Consider the following 25,647-nt stretch of genomic DNA (forward strand, 5'->3'; position numbering starts at 1 on the left):
CAGTGTTGTAAAGTTAGAAAATATAAAGGCTGGAAAGCGCGACGAGGAGTGTAGGATTTTGGGTCAGGTGGGCTGTCCATGTGTCCATGTATTCAAAAGGCAGACTGAGAAAGTATGGTGCCAGACTGATCTGCCTTTGTATAGGCAGTAAACCAAAAGAAAAAGGACTGAAGTGACGAGACAGCAGAAGAGATAGAAAAAGAGAATCTGGGGGAACATTTTTTGATTCACAGAAATAGACAGAAAATCAAGGCTTTGATACTTAGTTCATGCTCCTCCTTCCCTCACTGCCTAAAACCTCTGCAAAGAATAGTTCTACTATGTGTGGCTGGGGAAAGAAACTAGAAAATTGTTTCCAAAAAAGAAACATGCATGGTTTGTAGCTAACATCTTCCACATTACATTAGTAAATGCCAGTGTAAAATTAATTGGTTTCAAGTCTTATGTGTCTCTTAATATTGGAGTGTCTTTTTCTTGATTGACCTTGTTTTCTTTTGCTCTGTTATTCACTTCAGAAGTGTCAGAAACACAGCCTTAATGATGTTGCTTTGTAATCTAATCCAGCATTCTAGTTTGCAAACAAGCAGAAGGTATTCAGCAGCATGTCTAGGGCTCAATTTCTAAATCTTGTTTTTAGGCTCTGATTTGTGTCCTTGTATCACATGGCTGTGTTCAAATGTATTGATTGTACTATGGAATGGAATAGAAAATGGATCAGGCTGTGACTTTTGTTTGTACTTTCCAGCTTTAATGTAATTGTTCCAATGGGATTTAAGCTTTCAGCATGCAAGTGCTATCTCGATAATGACCAACCTTTCCTTGAATGAATCTTGCATATTGTCAGACAGTGTGAGGTATTACAAAGGATCATGAACCTGTTGATGCTCAGGCCCGAGAAAATGCCTTTTTGTTGGACCGTACCCACACTGGAGCTTTGTGTTGGTTCAGCACCAAGCAGAGCTCTTGGCACAGTTTCTGGAGACACCATCATAGAAATTGGTATTCTTCCCTGCCACATCCTCAAATTGGCTGCTCTTTCAGATTGATGAAACCTTTTAGAGATATCTTCAGTTTTCTGTAGGCTCATCTGCTGATTCTTTCTATCAGCGAGGCACTTGATGCTGTGCTTCTAGAAGCACACCGGTGTATCCAGACTAGAGCTTAATATATTTTTTTAAATATTTTTTTATGTTAGAGCAGCAGTCTAAAGAGTAAACTTTTTACTCTACAAGACAATTTGTTCATATCTGTTTGGGATAGCAAGAAAATATTTCTGAAAATTCATAAATAGGGGCATAAGAATGAAATAAAAATGATCTAGACTTATTTTTCCTGAAGATATCCTTATATCTCTGAAGACACTAACTTATGTCGCTGTATATACCTACCTTATAGGTGACAAAAACTGAGCCCTTAAGTTCATAGAAGAATGTCAGTAGCGCATACAGGAAGAAGTGTAAACAAAGCAGATGTTCTCCTTTGATTCTCTAATAAGATAAAATGCAGGAATTGATACTTGAAAAAAATAAAAGTATTTAAGATTATATCTCTATCTGTGAAAAAAGTTAAATAAATGAAAATAGACATTACACTTGTTTCAGCAAACAGATATATCATAAATCATACTTTCTAGTACTTGTTAAATACTTGGTCCAAACATAAAATTAGTAACTTCCTTATGTTACAAGTAGGCACATATTTTCTGCTGTCTTTTGCCTGTAGCCCAAATGTGGACAGATGTTGCTTTCTATTTGTTTTGAATCAGGTCTATTATTTTTGTTAACAGTTATTCCAGCCGAACACATCCATTTGCTTGGGTTAATCCATCACTAATGCTTGTTTCTGTTATTGAGCTGTCATGCTGTATCATAAAAATGTGATTTTTATCACCCCTTTTCAGAGAAGCAGAAAGCTGAAGATCAGTGTTCTGCACAGAGGTCCAGCATTCTGATTCTTACCAGCACTAAGAATGTATATAGATATCTTTTAGCCACTCTTTCCTTGAATTTAGTCTTAAAAGTTCACATGTCCTATTCTCATTATTTTCCTAAACAACATGAAAGATGGAAACCTATGGAAATCACCATAAACAGTGCCCCAAGGAAGTCTAGCCACTTACATTAATAACAGAAAGAACAAATAATCTCCATGTCTTGAATAGGCAAATTAATATTCCAGTGACATCAGTTAAGAAGGCTGTTGAAGTTGGTGTTTTGTTTTGGTTTTTTCCTTTTTTTTTTTCCTTTATTAATTTTCAGTAGACCACCAAAGACCTCTTTTATGCTGGGTTGCCATTGTAAGCAGATTCCAGGCACAAAAAAGCCAGTTCATCACAGGATCCATGGAAGTCTTGTGGCTCACAGCAGCAGCTCATCTTGATATGATCATTAGAGTCTGTATAAAAGTGACTATTCATTAAAAGCTTACATGCTACAGGTCACTGGATTTTCATGAGATATATGCAATTGTGCTTCTTAGATGCCCTTGGCGCTTTCAGAGAGAATGGATTTTTCAAAACTTCTGCAAAAGAGTTTGAGTTCCAGTTTTGAACAACTACATTGTTTGGGTTACTTAGTGTGTTCAGGGTCTAGGTAACAGGATGTATGACCTGGGTTTGGGGTTCTTTTTTATGGTAGGTTGGTTTGCTTTGGTTGGATTTTGGGTTTTTTTATTAATTTATGTACCAGTGTGGTGAAAGGATTCTGTAAGAGTCCAGAGCATTTCCTGTGTGATGGGAGCACTAAGACTGCAAAGATAGAATGTTGTATAAGGGAAAAATCTAGCTCCACTCTGGGTCCCAAAGGATTCAAGCAACCAGTGGGGAGAGATCCAGAGTATCCTACATCAATGGTTTAATGTGGACTGCAGTCTGAGCCTGCATTCTACAAAATTCATGAAAGTTCAGGTGCTGATAGGGAGAAAAAATGGTCTTGGCTTCTTTATTTGTCTTGATTAGCTCTTCTGAAACATGTTGTTTGAAGCTGTACATAGAATTACGTGACAGATTAATGTTTACCTTTAGACTTCTTTGGTGGGTAACATCCTTCCTTCTGTTGGTCCATTGCTAGAATTGTCATCCCAGTCGCTTCTATCCTAAGAGATATCTGTTAATCAATAAAGGTGAAAGTTGTTATGGTTTTACCTCTCTTTTTATTGTCTTTTTCTCAGTAAAATATTGCAGAGAATTAGCATGGTTTGTTTAACAGAAGTTTGTTCACATACATCTGAGTTCAATATTTAGATGTTTTTAGCTAGCAAAAAATCCTTTCTTCCGTGAAGAAACTCTCTGCTCAAATAACTGTTGGTAATTCATAATAAGTAAATTGAGATTAAATAAAATAAGTGTGTAGCCAGGGTACATTTTAACAAATGAGGAGAGATGAGGATATTGTGTATGTCTGAAGAAAGAGAGTTCAAAAGGCTTTCCATTTACCTTGGCTATTTGAAATGTATTAAAGACTTCATTGCATAAAGCAAGTTAATACCTTTATTTCTCATTTTTCTCACAGCTGCAAGAGAATCCGTCTGGCTAGAAAGAGAGGAGAGAGCACGGCAACATTATGAAAAACACCTAGAGGAACGCAGAAAGAAGCTAGAAGAGCAGAGACTAAAGGAAGAGAGAAGGCGAGCTGCCGTAGAGGAAAAGCGAAGGCAGAAACTAGAAGAAGAGAAGGTAAGAACGAATGTGGTGAAACAACTTTTCAGCTTCTCTTGCCCTAAGATACAGTACTATCAACCTTCTTCTCTAAGAGCTGATGTAAAGAATGCAACATGAGCCATGGTCAGTATGAAAGAGTGTGTGGAAGGATTTTAAGCCTTACTTGCACAGGTACCGCTTCTGTTACGAATCAAATGCGGTGAAGTTGAGCAAGCCTGGATTACTGTGTATGGCACTGTGGAAACTCATGCAGAAAAACAATTTGGGCCAGGTTTTATGGTTATCTGTTAATTCTTAGCCATTCAGTTTAAGGGTAGTTAAATATAAGTTGCCCTAAGAAAACCTTTTCAGGAGTGAGTGTGCAATGAAATATGCTCTTGGGTGATTTGTCTGAGTTAAACTGAGAAGTACGTGCAGTGTGATCCTATATAAGTCACCTCATCCTTGTAGGTGTTGTGTTCCCTATCTCTCCCACTCTTCTGGTATTTAGTAGATGGGAAGTAGCATTAGCATGTGTTTGTGTAGTAGCATGGCCACTTAAACACATCTTACCTTTTCAGTTAATGTGCTGACCTTACTTGTTGATTAGTTTTGTTCTAGTCTGTGCGTCTTAAGTTGGCAGCACATAGGCTTAAACACCTAAGATGCCTACTTGGATTTGTCCATGTGATGGAGAGTAGCAGGGTTTGATAAGAAAATAAAGAACTCAATAGTATCTAAATGTGTTATCCTGTTGTACTCAAGGAACGACATGAAGCTGTTGTACGTCGCACAATTGAAAGAAGCCAGAAGCCCAAACAAAGGCAAAACAGGTGGTCCTGGGGAGGAGCACTGCACAACCGCATTAACAACACAGGTAAAGAGGGAGGCTTGCTTTGCTCGCCAGTTTCCCTTCCCCACCAGTCAACTGGAATTTACTTTTCTTCTTCTGAAAGGAAGAACGATTCAGTGTATGTTAGGTTAAATTCTTTTTTCTCTTGGTCCTATTATTGCTAGCAGTGGCATGTTTGTGACATTCTTGTGTAGCAAAGAGGTAACAAGGAGAAAGAAATCTGAACAAAAGTTACATCTTGTTTTGGGAGTTGACTTAATCTGTAACTACCTTGCTACAGCTTCTGGCTCCTGCTGCTTTGCTGTTTGTGTGTGTATACGTGGGTGTGCTTGTGCTTTGTCAATCTTGTGATATGAGCTACTGTGGCAAATGCTAGCTTTGTGCCTCTAAAAGTAGGTCTGGTAGAAATGACCAAATACTGAAATTAAAGAAGATACAAGGAAGAAAAATTTTTCTTTGTAATAAGAGATCTGTGCTGTGTACAGAAATTTGGGGAAATAGAAGTCCCCTTTCTTCCTCTAAAAATTGGCAAATTAAGTGTAAGTGGATTTTAGCTATATGCTTTTCCCCACAGTTATCTTCTCCAACTTAATCTGCCAATCGTTAATGTGTATATGCCCTGTTCAATCAAGTCTCCCAAAAGTGAACTTTTCCTTTACTTCTTTTAACAGAAGGTGATCCTTTACGTTCATTTCTTCCTATTCTAATTTCTATGTGTCTTACCTCTCATCAGGGGAGGAAAAAAAGGGTTGAGAAAAAAATGCTCTGAAATCTTTGTCATATATAATTTCAATAAACAGTTATTTTTTCATAAAAGGTTATTTTTTTGCTTTACTTTGTATAATTTATTTGATTTTCATTTTATTTTCTGTGAAAAATCATTGTCTTGCATTCTGTCCCTAGGTTATTTTTTTGAATCATCATTCACCTTTCTCGATTTAGCAGGCCTGGAGCACCACTTCAAATCTCTGGGTGGTGCTAGAAAACCTGGTACATAATGCTGTGGTTTGTTATTCCTTCACCTGTAGCTAGTTCTCAGGAAGTGAGATCATCAGTAACTAAACCACCCTCATGTAGTTGCAATGCATGCTTAACACCATGCTGATAGATTAGAACTATTGTTAGTACCAGATTTTTCATTATTACTTATTTTTATGGTGGAGAGTTACTGCTGGCTGACTCTAAAGATTTGGCACAATTCTCTGAAATGAAGCATAATATTCTATCTACTGGAATTCAAGGAGAGAAAATTTGAATATTATGTTATCTTCTAAAACTCTTTTGGCATACTGCACGTAGGATTTACAATTTTGCACATGAACACAGACACACAACCAGCTGCATTGGCTGTTTTGTTGCTCCATGGGTATTTTAATTCCTTTTTTTGTTTCTTTTTGGTTTTTTGGTGGTTTTTTTTGGATTAGGAAAGCAGCAATCTTACAGGCAATAGATTGCATTTGGCCTAGTGTACATTAATAGGATTCATATTGCCAACACTTCTATGCAAATCCTTATGCTAAATGTCATGAATTTAAATAAGGTTCATTGACACGAGAAATGTTGTCATGCTAACGATAGAGGTGATTTTCAATATTGTCATTTGCCATCTTCAGAAGGCCAGTTTATGCAATACTTCCTTTCTGCCAAATGTAGAAACTTTATGGCTGTACTGATAGACTGTGTAATTTCTGAGTGGCAGATTATACATGAGATCAAGATCCCCGTCCCATTCCTACAAATATTGTTCTGTTCTCAGGAAGCCTGAACATCTTTTGTCCGGTAGTGACTTGCACAGGGCATTCTCCAATTTACCCCACAGATCAATTTGTGATCATCTTGACAGCCTATAGAGGTCTTTTTCTTAGTTATAACATTTAGATTTCTCCTTTTTAAAACACCTTTCTGTGTTTTTATTCCCCTCCCAGTATCCAGTCTGACAGCTGTATACCCTTGCCAAGTCATTCTAACATTAAAGTTAATGAATAATCAAATGGGGTAGGGAGAATCTTTCTTATAGTGGATGCTATATAGTTCATAGATCTGGGGAGAGTTAAGGTATTTTTCATAGAATCTATTTCTATGAATTTTTTTTGTACACGCTGCATATCGTTTAATCTATTGGGACAGAACAGGTAAATACAATCTTAAAAAACTTGTCATAAATAAACTGGAAATAATATTTCAGCAGCAGCATCCTTAATGCAGTCATTGTCCTGAGTTTGTGTCAGCTTTGAAAACAGTGTACAGAGACAGTTTTGCACACACAGACTATGAATTGGCAGGGCAGTTAGGCATATGCTCAAGCCTCATTGCATTTCAGCATGGTTGAGTGCTTTGCTGAGTCGTGCTGAGGTTCAGTACATGCTAAAACGTAAGCAAAAGCAGAATTGATTCTCACAGCATGTTTTGGATGTCAGATTTTCAGATGAAAATTTGTAATGGGAAATGTGCAGTCGAAGCACAGAGTTTGGAGCTCTTTTTGTGTTTTTTTTTTTTTGTTGTTTGTTTGTTTTTGAGAGAGAGAGTAAAGAAAGGACACAGCAGACTTTCTGTGGCACACATATGCATAAAGTGTGTGCAGTCTCTATCCTTGAAGTAACCATCACCCCCTCAGCAGGACGCAGATGCTGACAGCAGCAGTTGTGCAAATGATGTAATACCACTCTAAAATGTAGAGAAACAAAAATCAAATTATAAATTTTTCATGTTATGTATGTTGAGTAGATGCATTACAAGTACTTTCTGCGGAGGCTGATTTTTTTATACCTGCTAAAGTGTGTGCTGAGCTGGATTTTCAGCACTCTGAAAATAACTCTGGTGGGTGGTTTAGCAGTTATACATAACTTGGGTTTTTTAACTAAATCCTTTAATTTCTTTGGTGCTTACCCTCACTTCCTTTGTGCACTAGTCTTCCCTTAATCTTTCAGCGTGGCACTATCACAATATTGACCATCTGCCTAGTAACAGTGCCCTTTCACCTTTTATTCAGATGGCAGGGTGGTTTTTTAGTGTTTCAAAGCATCTTGGTCCTTCCATGAAGCTTCCTATTGTAATTTGTGAGCAAAGATTTTCTGACAATATTGAAAGTCTTTGGATTGCAACCCATTGAGTGATAATATACAGAATATTTTGCACATTTGACACTTAAATTGTGTTGTGCCTAGTCTTTGAGTCACCTGTACAACGTCTGCTGAGAAATCCATTCTATTTTGGAAGTTCTTGTGGTAGAGCAGGAGTGACCTAGTCCTGTTTTCCTCCTCCCACTAGTAAGCTAGGAACTTGCACTATTGCATGTGGGCTGTCAATTAGCATTATCTCCATTTGTTTTAGATCGAGACAGGCGGTCTGTTTCAACAATGAACCTTTCGAAACATGTTGATCCAGTCATAAACAAGCGGCTCTCCTCCTCATCTGCAACATTACTAAATTCTCCAGACAGAGGTACAGTTTTGAAGAAAAAAGCATTAAAAGAGCAGCAAGAAAGAATGTTCTGTACTGATGTATTACTTTGCACATAAAACAAGCTTCTGAAGTCGTTTTCTGTACTCCATCTAAGTGATAGTGGAAAGACTTCAAATGTGACAAGTAAATGGTTGAACATTTTTTCCTGTGAGAACAAATAATTCTTGTTTTTTAAAACAAGAGAGCTTACCTAAACAATCGTAACTTAGCAAATGATAAAAGTGCTTCTGTCAGGTTTTTAGTAAATGAGGTACAACTATTGAAAGAATACATCACTTCATACTGCATGTAATCATGTGTTGCCTTTTATTTGCGTTAGACCATTTTGTCATTATTTTGTTTTCCTTTCTTTTTGGTAATAGTTCTTAAATGTCTAAGAACATGTTGCATGATGCTTTCAAGCACTTACGTTATTACATTTTCTGATTTTCTTACCATTTTGGTTATTTTTGTGAAAGCAGTGTGGGTGTTTTTCATATTGTCTGTTTATTGACTTTTTGTGTCCAGTTATTTCTCAAAGATTGCTTCATTTCAGTGTACGTTTTTGGTGTTTTCAAGTCTGAAAAGAGACAAACCATCAAGCTTTTAAAAATTAACATAGCTGAATTGCTGCTGCTGTTCTGAGGACTTAGGAGATTGAAGCATTGAGCTTAAAAGTTTTATAGAAGAATGTCTCTTGTGTAACTTGTGCAAAGAGCTTTACAGTAAAATACTTGGTAGGGATGTTTTTGTCCTCTACTGAGAATGAGTTCTGTCCCATTTCAATCCATAAAATTGTTTTTAAACCAATTTTTAAGAGGCTTTTAGTTGCGCTGTCTAGTTGATGTCATTATTTGTGTGTCTTAACCAAGTTCCAAGTTCGTGTGAACACATGTATCTGGTTGATTTGATGAGCCATGTTCATCTTAGTGGGCAAACTTAGCTGTACAGTTTGGTAACTTGTGAAAAATACATTATTACCTTAGGAAATAATTTATTAAGCACCAGTCATTTCTTTCTCTAAATGTTGAAATCCAGTCAGTTTTAACTTTATTAGCTTTTCAGGTGTGTCTTTTATTTTCCAAATGGTTGCTGTTCTTAGCCAGATGCTTTTTTGAGGAAGGATGTTAGCAAAGTGGGGAGGTGAACAGCAGCAGGCATTAAGTACAAAGGTTAGTCTCTTATGGACTGTAACACAGTGTTTTGGCTTCTGCCACCCATTTCAAGTTCAGCAGAAGTTAAACTAGGCAGTCTAGTGGTAGGGAAAGGAAAGGAATATGGAAGTGATGGCCATATGTTAAATGTTGAGGCATTTTTTGGTTAGCATTTTTACTAAAACAGCATTGAACCCTTTAGGACTCTCTAGTGACTTTTGCAGACTCCAAGGCAGAAAGTAAATCTAAATGCTTTTTCTCTTGTAAAGTCAGGTACGTAAATCTAGTTGAGCCATGTATCTGGAGAAGTGCCATTAGTCTTTCCAGTAGCCTCAACCTCTTAAGGCAGTGCTTTAAGGAAGGCTGTGACTGCCTGCTCCCCATTTCACCTTCCAGAGGGCACCCAATCACACTTTGTCTGTAATACAGACTCCTACCTGCAAAACAGTGAGCTGGAGATAAGGATGATAAGCTTACCTACTAAGTGGCTTATAGCTGTCAACAAGAACTTGTCATCTGTTGTGCAGCACCTTTTTATCATTTGAAGGACATTTTTTCTTCTGGTGCAGCAAAAGACAAAAGTTTTCATTAATTAATTGGCTAAAAGACTAGTTGATGTCATTTCAAGTATTGTATTGCTGTATAGCTCTTTATCACAGTTGTGCAATTGGGCAGCTAGAACTGGCTTTTTATTGTGCTTTTATGTTACTGTAGTTAGTGAATGGTTGAAACTGTAACAGAACAGGAGCACATATTCAACTGGAGAAAACTGCTATTGACCAACCAATAGATTTTGGCAGTTGTGGTCTTTAAGGAGAGCTTAGCAAGGGGATACTACTTTTCATGAGGTATGAGTTACATACTTGAAGTTTTGCAAAACTTGCACCCGAGTTGTTTTCCTCCCCTCCTCTGCAGTGATTTTTCCTTCAAGCAGATGATTTTCTCAATCACTGTGTTACTGTTTTCTGCAACCATTATAGAAGACATTCAGGGGCTTCAGTATTGTTTCCTGTAGAAAGATCAGTTTCCCTCAATATACTCCTCACCATATTGTTTATGTGTGTAAGCAAACACCATATTTATGAATGAGAGTCTCCTTCGTGGTGCTCATCAGAAGGCCTGTTAAATCCCTGCCTCCCATCTGTTCCTACAACTAATCAAATGCTGCTGTTTGCTTACTTGCAAATTATTCTGCTGCTGCTAAGACAACTTTCTAGTTGTATATCCTGCTAAGACAACTTTCTAGTTGTATATCAGGTTGTATATCCTGAAGACAAATACAGGTGATTGCAACCAATTTACTATTGCCAGCACCCTGTAACTTGTGTGTTTTTTGGTTACAAGTTAGGTTATAAAGATCTTTAATCTGTCAAAAATAACCTGTTTGTGGCTCAGTAAGATACTTCCCTGTACTAGCAAGCCTATCACAAATGGGCTTCCTGTGTGAAAATGGAGCAATAAAAGCTGAGAGAGTTGGGCTTGTTCAGCCTGGAGAAGAGAAGGCTCCAGGGAGACTTTACAGCAAAAAGGTCATCCAAGAGAGCTGGGGAAGGACTTTTTACAAGGACATATAGTACTAGGACCGAGAGGTAATTGCTTCAAAATGAAAGGTTTAGATTGGATATTAGGAAGAAAATCTTGACTCTAAGGCTGGTGAGATAGGTTGGTGGAGGAAGGTGGAACAGGTTGCCCATAGAAATTGTGGATGCCCAAGGTCTAGCTGGGTAGGGTTTTGAGCAACCCGGTCTAATGGAAGGTGTCCCTGCCCATGAGAGGAAGGTTGGAACTAGATGATCTTTCAGATCCTTCCAACCCAAACCATTCTCTAATTCTATGAAATAGCTCTTAGAGTGATAGCTTAACACATCATGAGAACAAAAAATTCTGCTTCCCCTTGTCTGTGAGATGGTTTGAGAGACTAAATCTTGAAAACGTCACCCTGAGACATTAAAAACAAAAAGAGCAAGAAAAAACCCTGACCTCATTGTCTTAAAGTTGTTATTATTTTGGGATGTTCTTTGGTATTCAGTTTTACTCCAGTGTGGTTTGGACACCAAACTGAAGCTGTTCAATGCATTTAGGTATTAATATTCTTGTAGTTGGAACCAGTGGGGGAAAGTTTGTCTGTTCTAGGTGAATGGTGGTGCTAATCTGTTAAAATATGTATTGAATGTGTGAAGAGTGATGCCTTCAGGTAGCTATGCACTTGGAAAATTCAGTATGTGATGACTCTGACCCATAAAGCCAAGGTGCATCCAAATAAACTCTGATCTAAACCCATTGTAGAGGATCAGGGAGACTTCACTCCACAGCTAAAACTGTTTTGATGTCTCTGAACCAAGCCTATTGCTTATATGGAGAATAAAGTTTTTTGTTTTAGTTCACTGTTGTGCAGATCAACTAGCTCACTCCCAAACACTGCCTCAGTGCTTCAGTTGGATGCTATGGACATGTGATTGCTTCCAATAGGAGATGTGGATACAAGCTCCCCTGAGTTAGGGCCAAAGATAATTAAACCATATTCAGCTTTAGAGCAAGGGACTTGAGATATGCAAGACATGGCAGGTGTGTCTTAGCTGTGTCCTCTTGAGATTATTTCATCTCTAGGGGTTTATATGTGGCATAAGGCCTGCAGCTGGCCCACAGGGCCATATTCACATTGTGACATTTACTTACTATGTAAAGGTAAACACCAAGAAATGGATAGTGCATATAGTACTGGTTTACTGACCTAAAATATCAAGGTTTGCTTTCAGAAGTTGTGTAATCTTCATATTGAACCACAGTTGAAGAGTTCTCCAAACTCATCCACAGTCATACCTGTAAGCCTCATCTGCTAAGGCCTGAGACCACAGAAACCAATCTGTTGTCTTGCAATGGTAGCTTTAAACAGTGATCATACTGAGCACAGTGCCTGGAGATGAGAGGAAGCAATGACTTTACCATTACTGCATCCAGTTTAATGGTAGCTCTGTGATTTCTTCATTGTTAAACTGCAAACTTAATGATAATGTGTGTGCTGTAATGGAGGTCTCTATAGGGTATTTTGTGTGTCTGTATGATCTCTACCAGTGCAGAATGGAACCATTAATCACAAAAAGCTCTGGCAATTGTACATTGTGTAAAAGGACAGTTAGGAAAAGAGCCTGCTGTGTTTGGGAGTCCTATATTTCTATAATAATGCCCTTTATTGAATTACTGAATTTTAAGGGAGCAATTTGAGAAGTGCAAAACAGCGCTGAGGACAGATTAAGCAATTATATTTTAATAGGAGGAGATTGAGATCAGCCTCTCTTTTCATGGGTCTCAGCAAGAAGTAGATTAAAGACAGATTCAGAGTTTATGTTTATTAAAAGTGATAGATCTCTTCCTTTAAAAATGCAAAGGAATGTAAAGTTTGTCCCAGCCAGTCACTTCAATGAATGTTGTAGAGACTGAGCCTCATAAATTTAAGCTGCGGTTTTGTTGCTGCAAACACTAAACTAAGACAAATGAATGCTGAGATGTAAGAAGATCTGATTTTGCTTGCAATAACAAGATTACTGCTATAGTGTAAGCTTACTGTAATGAACTACTTTGGGAACTAGTTGCATGTTTTGGCTTGTGATAGCCATTATTAAACAATTTGTTGCATTGGAATATCAAAGAAATACCCAATTCAATACAGAAGGTAACTTACGGAATTCTTCAGGTTAATGCTTTGCCATGATAAATGTTTAATTAGTATTTTTAAAAAAGTAAAGAAACTTTACAAGATAAAAGGATTATATTGACAAGCTACATTTGTATTAGACAACTGGGACTAGACTGGGAAAAGCAAAGTAGCAGTGTGATTTCAGCCAGGTGAACATGTAGTGTGTTTTCAAAAAAGAGCAAGTGTGTGAAAAGTGTTCTACATGGAAACTGATCATTAGCAGGATCTTTGGACAGAGAATTAATGATTATGTTAAATATATTTACTGTTTTCTGTGGCTTCACCTATTACTGAGACAACTGCAGCTGCTGAGCTTGCTATCTGCAGCTGAGGTGCACTATTCTTTTGCAATGCTTTGATAAAAATCTCATTGACACAATTCTTGGTATAGCAGTGAGCAGCCTTCTTTGGTTTTTCTAGGTAGGCTGGCAAATGTTGGGTGGTGTTTTAGTGTAACTGGAAGACTATGAAACTTTAGTGTAGGAGGCCTTTGGTGCACAAACATCTCTGTTGAAGTCTATAATTAGGAGTCACAACTGTTCCTTTAGTAGGGAAATTGTCCTGTCATTCTTAATGTGGAATGAGGCAGATGTGCAAAATATCCATATTCATTTGGTAACAATTTGCCATAATGCCACAGGCAGTAATGCAAATTAAATGTTCAGATGTACATCTTTCTATAGGAATTCTTCTGCTAAATAGGAGTAATAAAAAATGCAAAACTCTGAACTATTGTGGACAGTTTCAAGATTTTCATGGTATGCAGTAGTGAGGAAAGAGTACTAACACTCTGCAGCATGTGGTTATCTGTGAAGTGTTTGATCTAACATCTTGCTTGTATGGTGCACGTTCAGCTCGCCGTCTTCAGCTCAGCCCATGGGAGAGCAGCATCGTTAGCAGGCTCCTGACGCCCACACACTCATTCCTGGCTCGGAGTAAAAGCACAGCTGCATTGTCTGGAGATGCAGGTAATCCTATAAGAGCAAAGGCTTCATGTCTCAGACATTTATTTTTCCAGATTCCCTGCCGGATGTTGTGAAGTCATTGATCTAATTATGGGTGTATGGTAGCATCCCAGAATGAACTTGAACGTCCGTGATTAGTGTGCATGACAGCATGAAAGCTTCCCTGTACAGTTCTTTGCTATGCCTCTTTCTCTTTCTCCTACTAACTCTTTCTTACTTTTGCCTCTTCATCAATGCAATAAATGAATACAAAACATGTAGGGCAACAACATCATGCTGGCCATGGCTGTTCAAGGAAATGCACACCTAGTTGGAAAGAGCTGATTTAGCACATCCACTGCTAAAGCTGTGAGCTGCTTGCTGCAAAGGCGTTTCATCCCCTACCAGAGCGCTTCCCACATGGAGAAAGTTAGACTTTTATAAAGATAGGCCCTGGCTACTTGCATTTAATACCTGTGAAGTTAAATGTGCAGGTTCAGTGAGGTTATAATAATTGTAAAGTTGTCTGCCAGCCCTAGAACAGCTCCTTGATGGTTCTCACTGAGGGAAAATTAATAAGCAGAAATGTGATGATATCTCTAGGTGGTAATTGAAGCCCAGGCAAAACTGTATTCCGAATACAACCAGGGCATACTTGCTTATCATGTATTTTAGGCAGGTGACAGCTACCTCTTCTTTTATCATAGGATGTTTTATAATAGGATGTTTTGTAATCATCCACTGGAACTTTACCATTACACCCTCAGCACGTGCAGCAATATATTATTGTAAGTCAAGGCAAGTCTTTCTTGTCTGATGTGGACAGGATTTTTATTCTAATTAAAGAACATAGAAGGTAAGAAGGAACAGAGATCTGCTAAGATTACTTTTAAAGAAGCTTTCACTTAAGAACTCTTATAACTAATTAGGCTGTGGTATGTTTCCACAGGGGTAGTGCTGTAGGAGCAAACATGAGGATGATATTCTGCAAATTGTAGAATTAACAAGCACAGAATTCTTTTTCACTCTTCAAAAGCAATAGCTTATAAAATTAATATTTAATATCACGTACCAAGAAGGATATTGGAAATTCAGCTCTTCATTAGGGAATAGTTGAGAAGGTGGCATGTAAATGGTTACCTTCCTGGAGCAAGCATGAAGCTTTTGGTGACTGCTCGTGTTTATACTGCACAACCAACTCTAAACTGAGTGGAATATTGAGAAAGGCTCCAAATAGCAGGAAGGCTGATTTGTCAGTTCAGTCCAAGACACTTCCCTGAAGTGCCTTCCCTGTGCTAACTGGAACTATACCTCCAGGAGAATAATCCATCTGCTCATTGTTTTCCAGGTATTATTCTCTAGGAGCAATAATTTCAGCCCCTTCATACAGGATGCTTCCTGGAGACTAATGATCAAGTGATGGGAATGGCTCACAGCTGTGCTCTGAACACTCCACTCATCCCAGCCTGCCATTATTCTCTAGAAAATTTCCCTGCCTTTTGGCTATAAAAATAAATTGCAATGTGAAAAATCCAGACTGAGTTTGGATTTTTTATGGATTCATATCCTTAAATTTTAGTATGGTAAAGGAGTATGCATTCATGTCCTTAAATTTTAAGTGAGGTGCTAGGGACATCCAGCATAAGAATACTATTTTTTTTTTTAAAGATCTTTTTAAAAATAAATTCTTCAAAACCAAACTGTTTTGTAAATAGCTTTCAAAAAGCTCCTTTGAATAGATATAATCCTGTTAGTACATGAATCATTGGAAGTGCTGCCTAAAGCATTGTTTGGCAACTTCACAAATGAAAATGAACTGTTTCTCTTTTAATACTTGTGTTGTCTTCCTTGGTGGTAACTTCAGATAATCAGCATGCAGAAGGGGAATTGGATCACAGAGCAGGAGCCACATCAATTATAAGTGGTGTAAAGCACTATGCCACTGCCTCCTATCTGGTTTAGATGCCCTCAACCAAAATAAAACCACGAACAAAAATCCCTATTTTCTTGTTTCTTGCTTGTTTTTAAGTTAGTCAGAATTCCTCATTAAACATAAATCCCTATGAACTATAAGGCAAGCATTAATGCCATTGCCGTAACACTTACATGAGACTCTTTATTCATAATGTTAATCTCTTGGTGCAGAAGAATTTGCAGCATTAATACTGTTAAGTCTATGAGCTCTTCCTGTAACAGCAGCTGTACTTTTGTAAGACTAGAAGAATTAACTGTATGTGGAACTGCATTTTTTCAACTGTGCTCAGAGAGGGATATACAGGCAAGAAATATTGGTTTAGTTTCATTTGGTTTGGCTTTTCATTAAGGAATTAGAGGATGTAAATTTCTTTGGCATGGAGAAAAAAAAAAGAATAGGAAAGAGATTATAGAGCCCCTATTTGTTCCTAGAGTGACATGCTGGGTAATAATTGTGCTAAGACTCAATTAAATGACCAGAAGGGACAAACAGGAGCAGAAAAATAAAACTTTGCAGTGATAACATAGTTCTTCCCAATCTTCTTCTTCAGTTAAATAAAGAGAAAGTCCAAGAACACTTTGCTACAAGAAGTTTCCCATGATATGTTTTGCAGTTAAAATTCTCTTTGAAGATAAAATCAGAGCATCTGATACACACTATTGTCAAATCTTTTGGTAATAGTCTTTTTGCTTGTGCAAGGCAACACAAGCTGCCATCCTGGTTACTCAAACACTAATTTCCAAGTTGATTTGTTGTTGTCAGCCTTCTTTTTTAATGCATAAAGTAGTTTGCTGTTGAGAATGTATTTGAGTAAGTTGTTATTCTAGAAGTATCAAAACATAGAATGGGCAAAAATATTCTTAAAAAGAATTCTAAAAAACAAATCACTTCCTGTAAATTGCAGACAGCAATTTCATTGATCTCCTAGTTGAAACTGTTTTGGATTGTTAACGGGTTTTGATCTTTGTGTGTATGTCTCCTTTAATTTTTTCTTCACTTCCAATGCCGTTTGTGGGTATTCTGATTTAGTTGGATTGCTTTCTATTCTGAATGTAATTGAAACTCATTTCAATGTATCTACTAAGCTAATCTGTCAGACCAGCCATTGTTTCTACCGCTTTTTCAGAACCACCAGTTGTACAAAAACTTAAGGGGAAGATACTATCTAGTACCCAGTATCATGGCATATTTCTTAATTTTTAGAAAGAAATTGTTAGTTTACAAACAGAAAAGTGCATGAGGACCTATTGAAATTGCATCCTTACTGTCTGTGTGGCCAAACTAATGTGTCAAATGATGGTTCTGACTTGATAATTAGTTATTTCTCTGTGTATTAATACCTTCTTTCTTTTCTGTCTTTCTTGGTCATTTCTCTTCCTGCTGGCTTTCCTCTGTCAATTCTCCAATGCTACTCTGTTATTAAAACTAATAAATAAAAAATCAACCAACACCGTAGTTATCCCCGTTTGTCCCCGTTCAGCATCTTGCAGCCCCCTCAGTCCTCTGTCCTACAAGGCGCTGAGCTGTAGGAATTCAGGAGAACGAGCAAAACTTTATGCTTCCACTGATGCTGTTGGACGTCGGAGAACAACGCACCTTGCAGGGGTAAGCTTGGCATGTGTCTGTAACTTCCCATGTCATGGCCACCTGTCTGCACTGCCTGTTAGCACTGGAATAGCTGCAGGGATACTTCCTCCCCTCTGTGCCGTCCTCACCTCTCTAGTTTGTGTCATAGCTGCCTGGATTTTAACTGAAACGTGCTACGTTACGTGCTGGCACAGCCTGGATATGCACCAAAGAGTCCATATGGAAAAACACTAACGTTTTCCAAGCACCTGTGTTTGCAGAGTAGATGCCTTAGCTTCTCACAAGGCACAGAGGAACTCTCAGTGCCCCATTCTCAAGTGGATTCTTTGCTGCCTTTTAAGGTCCAAGATGGTGTTGCCATTTTTCCCTCTGTGGGGAACTTGTTTTTCCCAGCAGGCTGTTTTCACAAAAGTTCCAGAATTTGATGTCTTTTGAACCCTCTAGCAAATTCAGCTGACGCCCTAGAAGAAAGAGGGGAGGAATGCATACACTCACGTGTCTCTGTATACAAGGGCATAGAGTACTCTCATTTCACCTGTACTTTGTTAGGAGACCAGGCTAGTACACTTTTCCTCAATGGGAAGGAAGACGTTGGTTTAGGAGCAAGGCTTTCCACAAGTCCCTGTTCGTTCTGAATGATTTAGTAGCAGTACTAGGGCTTCCCTGAGCTTTTAGTAAAGTTGACACAGCAGAACAAACTCATGTTGACTGTGCTCCAAGCCAATGTGATGCAGTCAGACCCAGTTCAGATTCATTTGCTGAACCCGAGCAGTTATATTTTTCTTGTACTCTACAACCTGAATTAGTTTAGAGTGTGAGAAGAGTTGAAGTAATCTCTGCAAAACTTTGTGTAAAAGGTGCTTGCATTTTCATTTGGTCTGATGGGCAGAAGGTCAAGAGGCAGTGCTGCTGTTGACATCTTTGTTGGAAGCAGTGTTAATCAAAATGTCATGAGTCATAGCCATTACTTAATCTTTCAGGCAGAGGGTAGTATAGTGAAGTTTAAGCTAAGGCACAGCCTTAGTATGTGTCTTTAGAGAAATTCCCTGGCATGTTTAGAGCATGGCAGTCTCCCAGCCTGTTGGTTCTTCCTCTTCAGGAAGATTGCAAGAGGTTTGCCTGTATCATGTGGAGAATCTTTTATGTTTCTGAAAATTTCTGTATGAATTCAGATTTTTACTTTATTGATACGAAGAAAATTTTTCTGATGCTCTACTTTCAGTACTAATAAAGCAGATACAATAGAGAGTTACTGTTAGCAAGCCAAAACTCTTGTTCATTGTAGTGCATTTATTCTGGTTGTGTTTACTTTGATAACTCAGCACATCGTGTGCTCTTGAAGTTGTTTTCAGTCTATCTTTTCCAATTTTTAACCTGGCTTTCAGTTCAGGGGACAAGCATTGCACAGCTTTCATCTGGTGAGGCTCTCAAGCTTCATGACACACATGCTAGAGGGGTTGTGTTTAAGCCCCAGCTAAGGTGGTGAGCAGCAGCCTCTGCCTTATGCTGGCTGAGATGGCAGCTCAGTGTACTTTCCAGTATTCCTGTTCTTCAGATTCCTGGGGTCTGAGCTCATTATTCCAAAACCATGAAGTTTTTCATCTATACTTAAATACAGGAAGTATATAGATACCTAAATTCTGATCTATTCCCTTAAAGCAGTAGTTCTGTTTTAGCTTTGGTTTGTGTTATTAGAAATGTTTCTCAACTTAGTATTTTATTTTTTAAAAATAGAGAAGGAAAAAGGAAATCACTATCACATATAAGAATCAATAGCAAAATGTATGTGCTGTAAAATCATTCAAGAAAAGGAAGACTAAGATACCTGGTGTACCATATTTGGAAGCTTTGAGGACATCTGTGGTGTTCACTTGTATGCATGAATCCAAAATATTGTGCTATATAGAAAGACTGTGAACAAGTATGAGCCAAGGGGAGGGGGAGTTTGTTTTGTGTTTTCTTCAAAAGAAATCCTGTGTTTATAGGAAGCAGTGGAAGGTACTTTGTGGCAGTCAACAAAGATCAAACTATAAAAGGTAATTTTTTTGCCTGTGCAAATTAGCCTATTGCATCTTAGGACAGGAGAGAATGATTAAGAAGGATTCTTGTTGTGAAATGCACATCTACTGACAAAGATGGTGTCAGGTTACCGGAGCTGTATTAAGGAACTTGTTAAACAAGATGTGGAAACCACTGACTCAGCACTGCTTTTTCTCAGCCCCCCAGTTCCTCATCCTTAACTAAGTTTGCTTTGCTTTCTTTAGCTGTGTGAACTCTGGCTTGACTTTGTCTTTTTGTTTGCTGAGCTATAGACTGACAGAAGAGAAAAGGACCATTTGTCATCCAGCTTCTCAGCCAACTTTAAAGGAGGTCATTTTACTTCCAGCCTCAAAGCTAGATCATCAGCTCCCTCTCCAGTTTGGTAAGTCAAGTACATGCTTAGCTGGACATGAGCTGTAAGGCAGCTCGGATTGTTTTGTTAATCAAATGTGGCACAGGGCAAACGTATTTGATGATGCAGATGTTTTCTGTCTGCAAAAAAAAAAAAAAAGGAAAGACAGTCCTGCTTTTAAAAAAATCTTGCCACTGTTCTGGGGAAGGGGCAGGGAAATACTTGGTTTCTTCCTTCCTGGTTGGGTGCAGTGCTCACACATCTGGAGAGTTGGAGAGAGACATTTTGCATGAAACCAAATCAGCTGTGCCAGCAGTCCTGCTTTATAGAGAAACAGAGAAGTGGTTTTATTTTTAGCTGCTATGGTTGTAGAAGTGATATATAAGTCGAAATCAGCACTGTCACTCTTTCATTACACAGGCATGCGTCAAAGTCTTTGCCTTTTTTGGCTGGCACACCCAAGCAGATAACTTCCCCACCTGGTTCCTCCAAAGTTTCCTCTGCTCAGACACGTCCTCCCTCTCCTGGCAACATCCGGCCAGTCAAAAAAGAGATCAAACCAGAAGGTGAGAAGAAAAGACCAGAAAAGGAGGCTGAAAAGGCCAAAGAGGTGAGGACAGAAGAGAGTAAAGGAACTTCAGCAGGTGCTGCAGAACCTGCAAGTCAGGAACAGCTCCCTGTCCAAGCAGAGCTAACTCAAGGTAAGGAGACATCCTACTTTAGGTTAAGGAATATTTTATATTTTTCCTTCCCTTTCTCTGAAATGATGTCGCTTTCAGTATTTTTCTGTCAAAGGTTAGTCTGAATTCTTCACAACACTCCTGCCAATGTATGTTCATCATGAGGGAATTTAGGCAGGTTGAAGCCCTCCTGCTTCTAAGTCAAAGCAACATGCCAAGCTACCTCAGTGTGGCTTCACAAGCTTCCTCTCTACCCTTTTAGACAGGAATTTTCCCCCCATATCATAACATAGCTTCTTTACAAACTATTGAAGTAGCATAATAATGGTCTGAAGACTTAACAGTACAGGAAACCACCACATAATGTGTGTGAGCAGTGAGAATGTCCAGCTCTGCTAGACACAGTGCACTTGTGTATAATATTGCAAGAGGACCATATCACAGGAGAGATTAGCAGAATATAGTGGAATGCAAAGAACCAAGGAGAAGAGTAAAAAGGAATAGGGAGAATTTTTAAGGGAAAATGAGTTATTAAAAATGGTTAACTAGTGAACAAGAAACCCACACCAAACCCTACCAACCTTGAAAAGCAGCAATGAAGAAAAGGATTTACAAAAAAAATTAAAGACTGTAAAGTGTAGAAAGGGCAAAACGAGAATCTGAAAATGAAAAATATAGGTTTCTTCTAGCAGACAATTTAGTTCATTCTAAATATTGCATAAACTGTCTCTTGCAGATGAGATAGTCCAGTGTGACCACTGGGATACACAAGATTCTGAACTTAAAATTCATAGACTTCCCTGTAGTTATCTTTCAGAGAACATTTTTAAGTATTAATAATCTTGTATTCATCTGCAGCAGGTATAGTTTGGGCTTGTGCTGTGAAAAAAACCCACGTGGATTGATTTCTTTTGTTTTATTATGTCCTGTTACAGTAGTTCCTGTCTGATACCCAGGTCCTACTACAGAAGGTGTAACCCCACAAAAAGGGTGGATAGATGTATCTGTTTGCCAAGGGCATGCAAAGGAGATTTAATTTCTATCTTCTGCCTGCTTCCTTTTGAAGAGAAAACTTCCTTTTAAACCCATTTCAGAAATACCACTGAGATAACTTCTTAAGTGTTTAGAAGTTGTAGCTCTCCAGTACAAGGTGCAGATCAGAGAAGCCACCATGCTTATTTGACTGTTTAGTTCAGGAGGAAAAGAGACTCCACTTCTTTGCAGCTTCTGTCAATATTTGAATTTGTGACAAGGTCTCAGTATTGAAACCAGTTATGTGTGATAAAGGCATTCAAAAGTCAAGCAGTTTGTACTCACATCAAAGAATACAAACAAGAATATGAAGTGGAGACAAATGAAAGAAAGGGTACTATAGTCAAAGCAGTGAGAAGCCCTTCAAATTGAATGTGTTTTCCCAAAGCCAGAGGAAGTGGTGCTTGGGACCAAAGATGGAGACCTCAGGCAAAGCATTTTACATGTGAGGTTATAGGATGGCTTTGTACTGCCGATGGAGGCTCCAGCTGCCAAAACTTAGTCGCTGCTTGAATTCAAGAATCTAGAGAGATGTAAGTACAGCATTTAGGGCTAGAGGAATGTTACTGATTCTCCTGGGACTGTGTTGCAGGTGTATACAGCTCATTCCCTACAGGTAACAGCACTGGCCTTTCGCTGGTCTGGCTCTGCTGCCTGCTGGCTCTGTGTTCACAGAAGCCAGGAGGTCAGCAGGTAGCAATTGCTGATGAAGCTGTTCAAGCTTTTGCAGGCAAATCTCGTACACAGCTTTACTAATGCCAATGAAGCTTTAAAGGTCTTTTGGGAGTTATCTGTTCTGACAGCAGGGCAGGTGTGCGTTAAGCTACTTGTTATGCTGCCACCTTCAGCGCCTGAGGCAAGAAGCGAGCTCCAAGCAGCACAAAGCTGTGGTCCCTTCAAAGCAACAGCCCTGCCTTGTCCCATGTTAGTAAATTAAAAAGGGCTGAGGTACAGGAACTCTGTCATTTATGCTGTTTACTATTACAAAGGCTTTCTGGTATGTTTCTGATCCAGGCTGTAATTGCAGCCTCTCATTTTCTTACCTTCTGTCCCCAAGGCTACTAAGAACATGGCTCTAAATGGCTCCCAAGATTCAGAGTGATCAAATTGCTTACTTTTTTATATTTCAACATCCCAGAATTTTCTGAGTTCCCAGCTACATCCTGGAGGTTAGCCCAGCTCTGGACTGTTCCCTTGGGGTTGGGCTGAATACCTGTTTTGGTAATGTAAGAGAATAGTGCTCCATTGCCGTAGGGCTAAACTGTGCCAGCTCACCTCAAGGCTAAAGAACAGGCACTGGCACTCTTTAAATTACTGGTGTAGAAGTATCATTTGAATTCACGGTCAAAGCCCTGAAGCAGTTATAGAAAGACCTCTGTAGTTTTTAGCTGATAGAAGAGGAGAGCAGAGAGGTCAACAGATGAGAATTCAGCACTGAAAACAAATGAATTTATGTTTGTTTACATGATTAGGTATAGGAAGGGGGGAATTGGGGAGGAGACTCTTCTTTATAAGTTGTTAGTGAGGTCAGGAAAATTGTCACATCCCAGTGTGTGGTTAGAATTGCAGATTTATAATCATCTGCTGGCTGCTCCTTATGACTTATTTTACATATATATTACTGGGTCAGAATCTGATTTTGTTGACAGTTCAAAGTCTTCCCTCTCCATGTTTGCCTGCATTACCAGATGGGATTAATCTGGGAATGCTTCCTAACATTTGCTTATGTGTTGGTAATGGTCCCTGGTGTCTAGAGAAAAGGAGATGAGTCACACGGTACCTGTGCTAGAGAATGCCAGGCAAACTTACAGAAATACGAAAGAACCTGTAACATATTCTCTGCCACATGGGCAAACCTGGCCCTGAAAAAGAATTGATATGAAGGCACTGCTGAGATTTGAAAACAAGCCACAGTTCACCAATAGTGGCAAAATTTAAAAAGCTGTGTCCCAGGAGTTCCCTTAGGTCAGAGCAGCTGCAAAACTGATGATAGCTGGTGTCCTATCATTGGTGCAGATCACATCAGATAGTTGGTGTTTGAGATCACCAAGTCACCAAAAGTGACTGTCGCCAAAAATTCTGGCTCTGATCTTCAGATATGGATGATCAGACAGAAGAAAATATAATTTCACAATGTTTTATTTCTGCTCCTCAAACAGAATTGGGCAAGCTTAAGTAATGTGATGGTAGGGACTTGCTGAGTTAGCATAACTCCTGTTAAGCACCTGTCAGCATTTATCCTGACAGAAAACTTGACTTACATCTTCAGCTGCAGGAGCTTTCACATGCCCTGCAAAACCAAACTTCCCTGAAGGATTGTGAACCTCTAGTCCTCCTCTGAATCATTTAAAAAAAATCTCATAAGCTTGAAAACACTTTGCAGTGCCCTTAGAAGTATTTTCTGTTCCTTTCAAGAGAGTGATGTCTTGGCTACTGCATCTGTACAAACTAATTTTCTTTCCCATTTGTTTCAGCAGCCAGCCCATCCCTACCTCCTGCTCCCCCAACTCCTTCTCCAGCCGCAGCACTGCCCAAGCCCTCTGCAGGTACAACTGACCCTGAAGAAGCAACAAGGCTGCTGACTGAAAAGAGGCGCCTGGCCCGTGAGCAGCGGGAACGGGAGGAGCAGGAAAGGAGGGAGAGAGAAGAGCTTGAAAGGTAATTCTAGGCCTCTATAGTAGAGCAGATAGGTTTTTAGCAGCTTGTTCTGTGTATTCTGCTGTTACATTGTTATGTATGAAGCACAGCACTGAAGTTGCAGGAGGCACAAGTTCCTCCCAAAACCTTATTTTCCTGTTGGGTATTTCAGTTGGTGGAATATATACCTAAGCATATCTATAAGGTTAAACTTATTCTAAGTAGTGCTTTAAAATAGGACAGGAGAAGAGAGCAGATCCTTGCAGCTGTGATTCATTTTTTCCTCAGAGATTAACTAAGCTGCACTTTTTGTTCCAGCTAGAGAACTCTGCATGGCTGTTTTCAACTTTGTGATCAGCACAAACTCTCTTTGAGTTGTAAGATCTTTATTGTGGGTGGTGCTTTAGGTGTCCACCTGTTGTGACTTAGACATCTTTGTTTTCTCGTTTAAAGACACCCCCAACACCTCCCAAAAGTTTTGGAGGGTAATTAATGTTACATCTCGCTTTCTAATAGCAAATGAGTAGCCCATCTGGATACTCACGACTCTGGCTACAGTGCAAGTTGTGTTTTTTTAGAGGGCTGCCATGCCTCTGGAATTTGTTGCATTTCTTTAACCACTTTGCTGATAGGAACAAGGCAGAACTAGTTAAAATAGCCTGGCTTTCCAAAAGGCTCACAACACTGACTCTCTCAAAAGGAGTTCTGAAGAAAAAAAGCTGCTGTGGCATAAGAGTAATACGGTGAATTAATACTAAGTCAGAAAGATCAAAAATAAAAAGTAAAGAAAATCAGCTTTCACAGTGAAAGGAGTTTCCAGTGTCTGTGCAGTGCCATCATAAAAGAACTTGAAAGGAGTTGAGGCCAGTGAGATGATGTTGGTCTCCAGTGAGATAAATCAGTTGTGAACGGTTGAGACACATCTTATGTTGCTGAGCTACAGAATAGAAGCTGAATTGCTGTATTGATAAGCATAAAGGAATGTCTATAGGAAATAATCTTAGCTTGTTGGTCTCTAGGTGAATTATTTCTGAGGAAAGAGATCTTGTTTGGAGTTGAATATATGAAAGTATCAGGTGATTCATGGTTGACAAAGAAAATGAATTGTTACAAGTTAATAGAAAACAAGAACAACATGAAAATGTCATTCTGAAATACCCAAGATAAATCTACATTTTGAATATTGAGGTTTTTGGGGTTTTTTTTTACATAGTAAAATTAGTAAAACTAGAAAAATAAGTGCAGACAGATATTAGGGAGGCTCATAAGCACAAAACAGTTCCCATATGCATTTACTAAGCAGGTGAGGGTTCTTCAGCTGGGAAGATACACTAAAAAGTCCTAAATAATTTGGGAAACGTCAAAGTAAAGGGAAAACTCACTCACTTCATAACACAAGGATGAGGGGCCATTAGTAAGGTTAGGAGATAACCTTCAAAAATCAGCAGACTTAGATACTTTTTTTCATCAGAGAATCATTGCCATGAGGTGGGATGAGTACCAAAAATGCATACTGTTTCAAAATATGATTATAGCAGAAAGGAGTGCTTTGCAAAATGTATTCATCCAAGATACTATTTCTGACTGAGAAAGTATGTGAGTCGTGGATTAGCAGAGGTAT

At 38.8% G+C, this 25,647-nt stretch overlaps 1 protein-coding gene and 1 long non-coding RNA gene across 9 annotated transcripts in view; one reads left to right on the forward strand and one right to left on the reverse strand.

The window, feature by feature from the left end:
* The window catches only part of LOC140683726 (uncharacterized), a 3,975-nt gene extending 79 nt beyond the window's left edge, over positions 1-3,896 (reverse strand). The window contains exons 1-2 of the long non-coding RNA XR_012055093.1: positions 3,822-3,896; positions 1-3,104 (exon numbers count right to left, since the gene is read on the reverse strand). The exon at positions 1-3,104 is cut by the window's left edge and continues 79 nt beyond it. This is a non-coding gene — a long non-coding RNA (uncharacterized lncRNA). The remainder of the gene's footprint in view (positions 3,105-3,821) is intronic.
* The window catches only part of MAP7 (microtubule associated protein 7), a 108,177-nt gene that overhangs the window by 69,520 nt on the left and 13,010 nt on the right, over positions 1-25,647 (forward strand). For 2 of the 8 annotated variants that reach the window (XM_030269568.4, XM_030269567.4), the window contains exons 4-11: positions 3,510-3,673; positions 4,403-4,514; positions 7,821-7,931; positions 13,634-13,747; positions 17,155-17,303; positions 19,598-19,707; positions 20,098-20,378; positions 23,864-24,047. In XM_030269568.4, coding sequence (XP_030125428.4) covers positions 3,510-3,673; positions 4,403-4,514; positions 7,821-7,931; positions 13,634-13,747; positions 17,155-17,303; positions 19,598-19,707; positions 20,098-20,378; positions 23,864-24,047 — 1,225 coding nt within the window. The remainder of the gene's footprint in view (positions 1-3,509; positions 3,674-4,402; positions 4,515-7,820; positions 7,932-13,633; positions 13,748-17,154; positions 17,304-19,597; positions 19,708-20,097; positions 20,379-23,863; positions 24,048-25,647) is intronic. The other 6 variants (XM_030269569.4, XM_012572550.5, XM_002194490.7 and 3 more) reach the window with 5 other exon arrangements.

The sequence above is a fragment of the Taeniopygia guttata genome, chromosome 3 (genome assembly GCF_048771995.1).
Source record: "Taeniopygia guttata chromosome 3, bTaeGut7.mat, whole genome shotgun sequence".
In the NCBI taxonomy this organism is placed as follows: domain Eukaryota; kingdom Metazoa; phylum Chordata; class Aves; order Passeriformes; family Estrildidae; genus Taeniopygia; species Taeniopygia guttata.